General features: G+C 39.0%; 1 protein-coding gene across 1 annotated transcript; it reads left to right on the top strand.

Moving 5' to 3' along the window:
- Nucleotides 1–7,783: 7,783 nt before the first annotated feature.
- GPR37 (G protein-coupled receptor 37) lies at nt 7,784–11,268 on the top strand. Its single transcript, XM_057378669.1, has one exon. The coding sequence runs from the start codon at nt 7,805–7,807 to the stop codon at nt 8,765–8,767; it is 963 nt and encodes a 320-aa protein (XP_057234652.1). The 5' UTR covers nt 7,784–7,804; the 3' UTR covers nt 8,768–11,268.
- Nucleotides 11,269–13,127: the final 1,859 nt, after the last annotated feature.

The following is a 13,127-nucleotide window of genomic DNA, read 5'->3' as shown; positions in this document are numbered from 1 at the left end:
CAATTCTAATTAAAGCTCAGTAATTTAAATTATTTGCATGGCCATGCTGTTCCTCAGAATTAGTTGCTTATACTTTTCAGCATTGGGCACTGAAGAGGTTGTCAAACTAAAAGTAGTTTAGCTGAAATGTTGTTGCTGAAATTCAAAAGTGGGATCCYGAAAAATATTCAGCTGCTGCTGTACCCCGTTATAATTTAATGTYGCCTTGTTTTTTCACTTTAAAGTTCTGTGGATGTCTAGAGTTGAAGTCTTATTCAAGATAATAAGTGGAGTCAGGATGAATTGGTCTCTGTCTTAGGCTTAATTATTACTGGGGTCTAAAAGTAAAGCATTTTCCTTGTCCCTGAGGAAATATAATTTAGATCTAAGGTACAGATATAAACAGGTATAGCCTTAGGGTTCTGTATTGCTTTGTGGTCATTAAATAGAATACTCGTGTATGTAAAGTTTGTCATCCCCTTGAGAGGAGTAAGTAAAGGACTGGATTTCCCCCTCTGTAAACAATGAGTGTAGCAATGAGGGCAGATGCTGAACACTGGTGGCTCRTGACTCCACAGTTCACCTGGAGCCTGGCAGGAAGGACACTGTCCTGTAAATCAGGAATTGACTCTACTGAGGCAGAGAAGACCAGTCTGGTTCACCACTTCCCAAGTGTTGTTCTAACCTCACAGGAATTACACAGAGACACTGACACCACCAGGAGCAATGCAGATGTGGAGCATGTCATGAAATGCATCCCATGAGCTGCTGCTGCTACTTGCTCTGTCAAGGATTCTTTACAGCAGTGCATTCATTTGACAGCTGAACAACACTTTCTCTTCCCTTATAATTCACCTGGGGAAGGCCATCTCCTTCTCACACAGTGGGAAAGGCTGAAGTCTTCTTAGATCTTTAAGAGGAAAGCTGTAGACAGCTATCTTCAGGAGAGGTTTCCAGACCTTTGTGGAATACAAATAGAATCATCTTCATGAAGATGGAAACATTTTAACCTCTTGTCTGTGTTTTCTATAAGTTTGAAGTGTTGAGTTATTTTAAGAGTCTTGTGTCTCTTTGTTCCAAGCTTTCCATCTCTTTTTTTCCAAGCTTTCCATCTCTTTTTTTCCATGTGCTTACGGAGCTACAGTTTGCAGATCCAGAAATATCTCAAGCATCAAAATCCCTTATTGGTCTGATTTTTCTGTCATGGCAGCTTTTACTTTCAGAACTAGCAAACAGAGGATGTTTGATTATTCACAAGTGATATGGTGATCACAGCATGCTTTGTGGTATTTGAAGGGTTCAAGTGATCCCAGGGAAATACCTTGAGTTTTCTTAGTTCAGCCTCTTGTGGCCAATTGGCTTTTATTTGTGCTGTTTAATGGATATTGTGCAGAATTCCAACCAAGCATCTGTTGCTAGTGATAACACATATGCACACACAGTCTGGGGAAAATATTTTATGTTATCTTTCTATGCAATTGTATAGGTAAAGACTGAGCTTCTAGGAGTGGAATGTCTCCACAAATTTAATTTAAAGGGCAGTTTTCMCATACCTAGTAAAGATACTCTGTGACAAGTACATTAAGTAGTCACTTCAGCCATATATTGTACCACAGTATGGCTGCTTGTAACTATTAGTTTTGAATGTACTGAAAAGGAATTGAGAAGGGAATTAGAACAACTGATGCAGCCACTCTGCATGTAAGGATGTGTGGAGATGTGCTTCTCCTCTGCACTTTTAATACTCTGCCTAATTTTTGCCACTTTTCTGCATGGGTCAGAAGTCTAGCTTTGGGCATACATGTCTGAAGTGTTTACCTGCTCACTCTGTCTTTCATGTACTTTTTACAGTATTAGTCAGAATCAGGAGACAGGGTAAATGACGATACAAAGACAATGACTTTGGCTAATTCCTGCTGATGTGGAATCATTTTGGTTTTGTTTAAAGCACAGAGTCTTTCGAACAATACAGTTCCAGTTTCCCTACTTATGGATTTATGCTGGGCCTTGATAGAAAGTAATATGAATATAGACAAAATCTGTGCTGTTACGGTGCTTCTAAATATTTTACAACTCTTAGTCATGTGAAGTTGCATTGTTATTTTTTTTATTTTAATTCTGGAAGCCAATAATGAAGAGGTGAAATATGTTTAAGGCCCAGTGCAACTTGCTCAAGATAACAAATGGATTCTGTCAGCTAGGGCTAGAAACTTTTTTGGGGCTTTAGAAGGACGTTGGCTTGAGTTTGTGTGCACTTTCCTCTTGGAGGTTACACTAGAAGCTTTATGTGTTTGAGGGGGTCATTGTAAGTAGGCGTTCACAGTCTATGCCAACAGATTGAATCAAGCCACTTATAGCAGAGTGAGGATTTAGAATTGAGGAATGGCCTAGCATAAGGTTTTGCAGAGGCTGGTTTATCATCCTTGCAGTCCAGCACAGAGCAAGAAGTTGCCAAGGCCAGTGATGCAGCCCTGCATTCAGTGCTGGTAAGCATGAGCACCTGTGCCTTTCTCAYACACCTCACAAAGAACAGAAAGACAAAGTTTGTGGTGTCCTCATCTGGACCATATCCTGCATACGAGACTGGCATGGCTCTGGGGCAGGCTGACAGTAAAAGCCTTTGAAATCTGATGCCCAATCTCTGCATATGCTTTTGGCAATCATTTTGTGGCATCAGTCCTGTTTCTGGTGGGTAAGTTCCAGCTCAGGAAAGCTATCACAATTAGTATTCTTAGTGGAAAGCATAAGGATTGATTTGGACTGAAATATGAATTACTCTCTTTCCCTGGAGCTGATCCTCCAGGGCAATTTGAGGTGAGKTTTTTTTCCCATTTCTCTTTTACTTGACAGAGGTAAGTTAGAAGCACAGAGAAAGTGGCTGTTCTCTGCCTGTTYCAAAGCTTTCAGAGGAGATCCCTATTTTGAGTTTCACATTAGGGAAGCAAATACATTTTTAATAGGAGTTTATAAAAGCTGTGTATTATCTGTCTTTTCTGTGTCTTTTGATGTGCGGTGTTTTCTTTATGTCTCTTCTTTGACTTTAGTCAGAGCTGTGCTCCTGAACCTCCAGTGAGTMCTCTGGGTCACAGCCAAAGACACTCAGAGATGTTTGCAGTTTCAAAGCTTCATCATGAGAGTTTTCTAGGGCAATGGCTACGTGTGTCTTTAACTGAGCAGAATATTTCAGTGCTTCTCACACAGTAAATAATTATTTGAAAAAGAAGTGTTGTTATATCCCTGCCCTTTAGGTATTTATGGCACCATGATAGTAGCTGCCATATTGGTTATTCTGTCAGTCTTTCTTTCCTCTGCAAACCCTGTCCTTAGGGTCTTCTGGGTTGTTGCTTTTGGCTAAACTTTGCATGTGGCATTTCAGAATGAAAATGAATTTGTGTCAGAGTGGGTTTAAATTTGGGTCACTAGTATTAAAGTTACGTATGTGTGAGAGGAAAAGGCAGCATCTGTGATCCCAGCATCATTGACTCTGCTCTGAATACTGGGATGTCATTTCTCCATATGACAGGATTTTTCCTGCAAAAGGAGGAAGAGGCAGATTTCTAGYAATAATTCTGTGTTGTAAATATTAAGAATTAGTGCAGAAGTCCCTTTGTACTGTCATGAAAATTTGATCCTCAGTGGAGAATGACACTTGTTTCTTTATCAAAAAAGAAAAAATAATTAAATTTGCCTATATGGTAACCTGTTCTGTAGTTGAGTTTTCCCATTACAATGGGCAAATATTTTGAATATCCATCTTACCTTGTAAAAAAGGAAGAGTGCCATGTAGTTTTAAGAAACTCTGTGATATCAACATAGAATATATTCTGTCGTAAAAAATTCATCTTCAGCTGGTAGAAGCATCCACTTCTTATAACATCTTTATTTTATCTTGTTCAATATAAACTTAGTCTACATTGTTTCTGCTCACTTCTCCATCAGAATCGTCTTTATTTCCAGCCTAGAGTTGCTCATAGCTGGTTGATTTCCCTTCTTTTACATTCACGGTCCTTTGGCTTAAGTAACTTTTTATCTTAAAATAGATTTTTGGTAGATAGTAGCAATATCACTTCTTGTTCTTTGTCTTACAGGGTGGAGTGACCCAACCTGTCTTTTGTATTCACTTGCCTGATTTGGTCTTTTTACCCAGGTCACCTTTTCTGATTTTGTTTCTGGTTTTCATTACTCTTGACTAGAAATTTAGTGGGAGAAAATTCAGGTTTATTTCCTTAGCCATAACTCACAGTGATACATCTGCACTGCTCTGCTGGTCAGCCAGAGGCTCTGCTCCTGGAGACCAGGGCCAAGAGCTGTGGGACCACAGCCAGGAGAAGTAGGGCAGGCCAGGAAAGGCCTGGGAACATTTTGATGGTTGTTAAAGTTTGTGAAAGGAGAACCAGTATGTTGGAAGGATGGACAGGAGAACTGATGCAATTGTGCTGAGCATTTGATGAGTTTGCTGTTGCTCTGTGGCCTCAGTTGCCCAAATCAGTTTTGAGACAGTTGACTAAAACAGCTGGTGAGCTAATGACCAAAGGTTCATTCAGTGTCTCAAAGGGGCATCACTGTGCCCAGTAACATCCCTGACAATGCTTTTTAAAGAGCAGCAGTATTAAAGAGACTCTTTTGGAACAATAATGCCTTCCTGTGTGAATGTGTGCTGTAGCTGGTGTTCCCTTCAACAGCAGTTCTCTGCCCAAATAGTCTGGGTATCTCCTCAAAGCAGGGGGTYCTTCACCACTTCCTCAAAGCAGATTGATGGTCATTCACTGGAAATTTGGGGAGTTTTCTGATTTCATGTAGTAAAAGAATTGTAAAATGATGTCTTCCTGAATGTGTAGAGACTGCAGGAGAACCTTCAGAGGCACCATATGGAAATAAACCAGATAAGTAAGTGATGATCAAAAACTGCTGAGCCTAAATTACCCTTACCTTGCCTCATTTCCTGCCAGGCAGGTGGAATGAAGACGGCAACAGTGTATCAGACACTCGGCTGTTTCCAGAAGAGCACCATTAAATTCCACGCAGCCTTGCACCACTTTATGATCTGTTAATCTGTGCTTTACCTTCTCCTTGTCAAATTAATGAACTTAATTCTGTAATTATTCCAAAGCACTAAACCGCTAARAAAGAAAAGTTCTCTGACTTTTTACACACTTTCATCTTAACTGTAATTATTGGTGTGACTAGTATGAAGAGACACACCTAAACTGAAATTGTGTGAACATGCAGAATGCATGTCTCGGTTCTCACCCACATAGGTTTTAAGCAGTACCCATTCATTTTGCTGGCTGTTATTCGTAGTCTGCAGTGTAGGGTAAGTAATCCGACCCTTGAGTTGCTCTACTGCATTTAAGCAAGTCAGCTGGAGTGAATCCATGATCATCTGCTTGAGTGTTTTTGTTTGGTTTTTGCAAGCTTTTCCACGGCATCACTAACTCCGCTAATCTACAGAAAATAGGAAACTGTTGCCTGTTCCAGGGAAACACCGGCTTTGTTTAGCGCGTTTCATCAGTAAATCCACAGGAGGGTTTTCAAAGCTGCCTTCCAGTATTCTTAGTTGTTTCCTCTTGCTCTATTTCACTGTTTTAAGCCTCCGAGTTGTTGGTCAATTAATGTGACAGGAACCCCGTAGGTTATGTTTGTTCATGGCAGACATGTCTTCTTTCATTAGTCCAGCCCTAACAGCTGCAGAGTTTTCATGTCTCAGCCGCTGTGTAACAGTCTGKTTGCAGTGAAATGCTGAAGCAATGCAAATGTGTGCGTCAGGGTGGGGGGAGACTCATGGAAGAGCTGAGAGGGAAAATCTTAATGTACAAAGACTCTGTTTTCTTCTGTTCTGCTGATTTTTATTTCAATCCCTATTCATTTCCAAATCACAGTTATTTCCCTGTCTCTTTTAATTGTAGCAAGCTGAGTCCTGACCCTTTTGTTATTCATGTTGCATGTTAAGGCGAAAGGTTTTGCTGTCACTAAGAAATTTGAAGACTGCACATACATCTAAGTGTTTTGGAAACAAAGTCGCTAATCTTGAATTAAAAAATCTGACTCTCAGCTGAGATACAGGAAAATCATATGTCATTAGTGAAGTTTATCACTGTTCATTAAGATTTCCCTGTAACCATTTTTCTTTACATTTCATTTTCCTTTACTTGATTGTATTTTTTTTGCTTTATTTACCAGCTTTCTTTGAATCTTGTCAGACAATTTAACTTCCAAATCAATGTTTGCCTATTAAAAATGTGTACAGTACTGCTTTGTCAGTATTCAATATTTCTGCAAGTTAATTAGTAAGAGATTGCATCTTACTTATTCCATCTTTTAAGAAGCTGCTTTAAAGAATTCTCCAACCAAGCCAACATCTTACAGTTCTAATCCCAAGTGYCTAATATTTTTCAGTGATAGTCAGTTTTAGCAATCTGATATGGCCATTAAATACTGAAGGCCAAAATTAATGATACATTCATATAATTGTGCATAATTGTGCTATCTATCTTTATAGAACTTTTTTCAGAGATGCATAAACAGTAATACTTCAATATTATGGTGGAAATCAGAAAGTGTTTCTTAAAATCTGCCTATATGAAATTTAAATATAGCATTGCACATCAAATTCTGGTAAGCAAAATTATAGTGAACTGCTTCATTACTTTAGATTTCCCAGTTAATTGCGTAGGTAGGATTCATTCATGATAAAAGTAAGCATTCCTTACATTTATTGGGAATATTATTTAACTGTTTTTTTCTTCTGCATCAACACATTTTCAGCATAACACAAGTGTGCAAACCCAAGGAAAAAAGTGAATTAAAATTCAGCAGGACACTTAATCTCTCTCTAATTGAAGTTAATGGGTGTTCTGCTTTAAATTTGACCTGAAGTTGAATTTATTGTTAATAGAATTAGGCCAAAATGTATATACTCTTCTTGCAAATTTCTGATTTAGAAAATTTAATTATAAACAGGATAAAATGATAGGAAATGATGTTTCATGACAGCACAAGATTTCTGTTCATGCACAGAATAATGATTATTAAATCTTGAGAACATAAGCATTGTTCTGTACTTGTTCCTCACAGTATATAATTGACAGCTCTGTCCAATTCATCTTTAAATCATTTAAAGAATGAAATCTCTTCAATTTCTCCTGATCTATAGTACACTCTTCCACAGGGTGTTYCCTGTGAAATTAAGCCTGGATTTTCCTTGGATTTTTTTCTAAATTAAATACTGACTCTATTATATAGATTATATAGACCCTAACTGTTATAGTGAAGTTTAGTTTTGCACAGACTCTGCAAGTCTTAGGATTTCAAAGACAATTTCTTTGAAGTCATGGTACAGGATGGCTTTATGTGCCTACATCCCATCAAAATTACACTTAAAGTTCAAGTTTACAATAATAGTTGCTGGATCCTGTTCAATTCAGTAGATACCTGATCCCCAGGARTTCTAAGTTTTATAGATATAAAAGGTTTAATTTTTTTATCCATYGCATGTATGATGAACTTGTGATGTGATCATAAGTTTGTACCTCTGCTGAAAGAAGACTCTCCTATATCTGCCCTTTTGACATAAAATTCCAACCCTTGTGGTGGAGCCAGTCTTTCTGGAAAACACCCCTTAGAAAAAAAGAGGGTTCGGAAGCAGTTTAGTTATAAATTTTGGTCAATTCCTCTATATTTTTTTTTCCACTCAGTGTTGTACGGATACTTGCTTGAATCTTCAGGACAGGTTGCCACCAAGCTGGAATAAGAATTTGTAGGCAAAAAAATTGAGGCATGTACTCTTTTTGGAATGGATGTTGGATGATAACTCAGCAAACGCTTGATGGTGCTTAGCACCATGGTGCTTAACTGCTTCTCTTTTTCACCCSACTTTTTTTCTCATTTTTGTTTCCCTATTCTCCCCTACATTTCTTTCCCTGCCCCTACAGCACCTGTATTAACCTGTGTTGCCTTTGCTCTTTCTCAGGTGGCCTCTCTGGGAGTCACCACGTTCACGCTGTGCGCTCTCTGCATCGATCGCTTTCGCGCCGCCACCAACGTGCAGATGTACTACGAGATGATCGAAAACTGCACCTCGACCACGGCCAAGCTGGCTGTCATCTGGGTGGGCGCCCTGCTGCTGGCCCTGCCGGAGGTGGTGCTGCGCCAGCTGACCAGGGAGGACCCCGAGTACAGCGGGAGCCCCCCGGGCGAGCGCTGCGTGGTGAAAATCTCCACGGCGCTGCCCGACACCATCTACGTGCTGGCGCTCACCTACGACGGGGCGCGCCTCTGGTGGTACTTTGGCTGCTACTTCTGTTTGCCCACCCTGTTCACTATCACCTGCTCCCTGGTGACAGCGAGGAAAATCAGGAGGGCAGAAAAAGCCTGCACGAGGGGGAACAAGCGACAGATTCAGCTGGAAAGTCAGATGAACTGCACAGTGGTGGCTTTGACCATTTTATATGGATTTTGCATCATTCCTGAAAATATTTGCAACATTGTAACTGCCTACATGTCCACAGGAGTCTCTCGACAGACTATGGACCTCCTCCATCTCATTAGTCAGTTCCTTTTGTTCTTTAARTCCTGTGTTACCCCAGTTCTCCTGTTCTGTCTCTGTAAACCTTTCAGCCGGGCCTTTATGGAGTGTTGCTGTTGCTGCTGTGATGAATGCATCCAGAAGTCTTCCACAGTGACGAGTGATGACAATGACAACGAGTACACCACAGAACTGGAGCTCTCCCCTTTCAGTACCATCCGYCGTGAAATGTCCACTTTTGCCTCTGTGGGGACTCACTGTTAATTGACCTGAGGATTTATTTCCCATATCTGTTTCCTTTGTCATTTTTTTACTTAATGTTTTTCTTCTTGAATCAAAATGCAGGAAAACAATTTCCTTTATAAACTACTCTCGAAACCAATCTGTATTAACAGTCATGCTTTGGAAGATAGTTTGTTTGGCTATTAAAAGGAAAGAGAGAGAAGGAGAGCCAGCACTCTTATTTTAAATTGTGAGATTTTGTATGGTGCTAGGATTTCATTGCTTGGGGAGGAGGATCCATATCAATCCACTTTTTTTTTATTTCCATAGTATTTTTTTTGATAATCACTGTAAAATTATTATTTAGACATTGTGGGCTTTTCAAGGTGTTTCATGTGAAAGATGTGATGGAAAGTATTTGAAGGTAGTTTTAATCCAATTACTGTACGCTAYTGTGAGAGGGCTTGGGCTTCAGAAAATTTATAAAGTAGCATAAAAATAAATGAGGTTTTATTCTTTAACTTGATTGTCAATCTGCATTTAACAAAGACACCTATGAGTAGTATTAAATTCCTTTAATAAGTAAAAAAAAACTTTGCATATAATAATTTAGATGGCCATATTTAATTAACATTTGGGTACTTACACTTGGAGGATATAATTACAGTGTTTAAGGAAGATGGTTATAATGGTATTAGATTTATAGGAATGGGCTTTTTTATCATTATATTATGAAGGTTCAATGTGCCTCACTGAAAATTTTCTTCTTAACCTGCAGGTATACAAAATCTTGAGTTATTTTATGCTTCTTACAAAGAAAAATTCACTTTATCACTGAATTTTATTGTGTGTGGTTTCAAAATCAAGATTCTTTCCAGTACGCTGTTGGTTTTACATTGAGATTATGTTCTCAGTCTCTGTATCTATAGCTCCTACTGGCTTCAGTGAAAGTCTCGTTGCAGAGAAAGGCATTTTTTTGCCAGAGGTTTGCTGACAATAAATGTGAGGGACTGAAAGATGTGGAGAGTGAATTCCTTCTTTTTTAAAAGGTATAAACACACTTGGACGCTTGGGGCTTGACCCGAGCCCATGGCAGTCAATGGAAAGGTTTCCATCAATTTCAGAGGGCTTTGAATCAGACTGGCATCTCCTATTTATTCTGGGATATGTAGCATGAATATTAATCACAGGGGCTGTATATACTGGTTCAGAACCATGGTGATCTCACAGAGACTGCTATTCACTACAGCTCACAGCTCTCAAGCTGGATTTGAGACCCACGGTGTGTTTGCTGATGGCTTCTTGCTGTCTGCAGAGTTGTTAAAATGAGGGTATGTCAATACTGCCAGCAGCAGTGTGATAYAGTAAAATCTACAGTTGTTATAAGCAAGCCAGGTTGGAGACTGGAAAGTGCCTATCCTTATCAGCAGAGCTTATTTCCCTGCTCTTGGCTGAAGTAGACATTCTGTTCTTGGCAGGCAAGCTGGCTCATATTTACACTGGGCAGCAGGTTGAAGTGTAGACACATGCTATGGAACTGAATTTTTTATAGATAGCTTGTATTTTAATACTAATTAAATAAATAATGCAGTTGTAATGAGCAGAGGGAAAATCACTGCATTCATGCTTTGAAATTAACAGTGAATGTAACTGATGTAGTCTTACCTCTGATACCTGCCTCTATGTATGTTAAAGAATTTGCTATATCTTCTGGAAAGGATTCTATTTTTTGTTTGTAGATTYCAGACTTAATATGTCTAATCTTTGTATCTGCTTGGACAAGCAGTGTTTCTTCTTTTTCTTTACCATTTTAACCTATTATTATTTCMACTGAAGAAACCAGTTGGAATTATTTAATATGAATATGAATCCAAACATAYGTGCACTTGAGGTTTTTTTCTGACTTTTGAATTGGATATTGTACCCTAGCAAGGCAATCTGCTTTAACCACAGGCATTTGTTTCTGCTCAAAACCTGAGAAATTACCTAAGTTTTTTTAATTCTATTCAACATGCTCAATCACTTCTGAAGGTGGGAACTGTCCCTTCCTTTTAAAACCTTCCACCGACTTGACTTTACTTAATTACATTCAATAAATTTTGAAAGGGATTAAAGAGAAAAGAGGAAAACAAAATCTTCCTCACTTTGGTGCCTGTGTTTGCTCAAATACATATTCCCATATCTGCATTTTGATTTGTACTATTCTTTCTCACATGCCACTATTTATAAAGAATGGGAATAAAACTCCTCTTTTGGTCCTTGCTGAGAGAATTGCTTCCCTTGGCTGCCTTTYCTGTTACGGCAGGGGCACAAGAATCTTGGAAATGAACAGCAGAATGGGAGGAAGCACTTTAGAAGAAACAAACGAAACAAGAGAATTGACTTGGAAATATTAAATTTTCACATTTTGCCATTTTAGGTGCAAGATTGCACTGGGACACAAAATGCCCCATTGCTCTGGATGTAAGGTGCTTCCAGCTTTCCAGTCGGCAGTGGGCGTGTGTCAGCTCTGCCAAGAACTGTCACTACTCCCAGATTACATGTTCTGTGTCCCAGAGAGGTGCAAAAAGATATAATAAGTCATTGGACAAGATAGTATTTGAAGATCAGTAATTCTACATTTGTAAATGTGTCTTCCTACTTGTGTGGCAGAGTGCTCTCCAGCCTTGTATTCAATGAGGCTTCTTTGTATCATGTGTAACCTTGCCTTTTCTGATGCTGAAAGAGCATTTTTCACAGCTATTTCTCTGCCTTGCCATGGATAACGGTAGCAATTTGACATGCTAGACACCCTTTCATTCTAATTTGTTATCTAAATTGGTTAAACTAATACCACATTAGCAGATTTGTAATGTTGCAGCCATTCAAGTGTCATGATAAATGATTCCTTATGTTAACGATGGGGTAATGTGTTGCRTTTCTTCCAATTTTTGGGATTGATGCTCTGAGCTCTTGAAATTTTCTTGGTGTTTGTGTTTCTTACTTTCTTTAATATTCTTAGAAGCTCCTTCTGTCTGTTTTGAATCTGGTTCTGTCAGACATTTGTCTATTAAAATGAGGGTGTTTGATGACTGAAGATTTGCTTATTGCAAAGATTTAATGTTTTTACCTTAAGTACAGAAACTTGCAGAGCATGGTGATCAATACAGAAGAGTGATGGAATGGAAAATCAGGTAAGGTAGGAAAATCTTACACCTCTCAGGTACGTAAGCCTTTAATACATTAACACTAATTGTCCCAGCTCTGGCCCTATTGAGAAAAACCATAAAACCCTAGTATGTGTTCCAGTATCTCCAMTGAAAACATTTCATAACCTGTATCAAAAATATAGTTGTGTAGACCAAAATACAAATGGTAAATGATTGAGTAATACTTCTCAGGAGAAATTGCTTATTTTACCACTTCCAGGACAAATTCCTACATTCAGCCTTAAATAAATCCTGCCCTTAAATGATGTCAGTGACTTGCTCAGCTTCTGTTCTGTCATTGAGACTGTGATGTCAGCTTCCACAGCTGCTGCTCCAGCAGCTCTGGGAATGGCTCCTAAAGACACTGCAGARGTTTCAAAGCATGTTGTCCCTTCATAAGAAACTGTGTCATGTTCGGCTCCATGGTGAGACTGTCCTATTGTGCTCATGGCACTCAGAAGCAAACTAGATTCTATGAAATGTGAATTGCTATTGAAATTCTGAGTAGCTTWTCCAGATTCATTAAACAACAAGAGCATTCAAAACCTCTCCTAGTGTCTGTGAGCCATTGTCTTAGAYGCAGTGTAAATACATGCAACTTGCCCTGTGGGTGCCTAACTGCTGTTGATGTGCTCAGATAACTTTGCTGAGCTGCTGCTGGGGTTTTTTGCCAGGTGGCACTAACAGAACCCCAAAACCACTTAAATTATCCCCTTGTTATTGTGCTGGAACTAAGACTGAAGGCAAAAGCTGCCTGAAATTAGTCTGTCTCCTCAGCTGGGCCCTGTCTTGTCTGTGCATGGAGAGCACGTCTAAGGTTACAGGCTGTCAGTGGATACAGGTTTAGCACAGTTATCTATATGTTTGTATATACTTACAAGTATACGTGCATGTTCTGATGATTCAAAAATTTAGGTTCTGTTATTTCTAGGATGAAAGAGCAAGATTCAAAACTCTGCTCTGCTTAATTTGTAGGTGAGACTTGAAATTTTGTGGTTCAACATGCCATCAAAAAGGCCATAACTGCTGTAGTAACAGACACGCTTGTTAATATTGCAGAGGGGAGAACGATTTGCCCAGATTGCAAAGCAAACTGAGACCTTGAAGTGCATCTGCTTTGTCCTGACTTCTTATGTCTTCATGCTGAAATAATCCTTCTTTCCTCATATYACTGAGAAATGTGATTAGAAGGAATTTTAACTTTTTTCTTTCTT

This window comes from Malurus melanocephalus, unplaced genomic scaffold, assembly GCF_030028575.1.
Source record: "Malurus melanocephalus ecotype Western Australia unplaced genomic scaffold, MMel_1.1 scaffold_11, whole genome shotgun sequence".
Taxonomy (NCBI): domain Eukaryota; kingdom Metazoa; phylum Chordata; class Aves; order Passeriformes; family Maluridae; genus Malurus; species Malurus melanocephalus.
The sequence above is the reverse complement of the archived record's forward strand: the minus strand, read 5'-3'. Positions and strand labels throughout refer to the sequence as shown.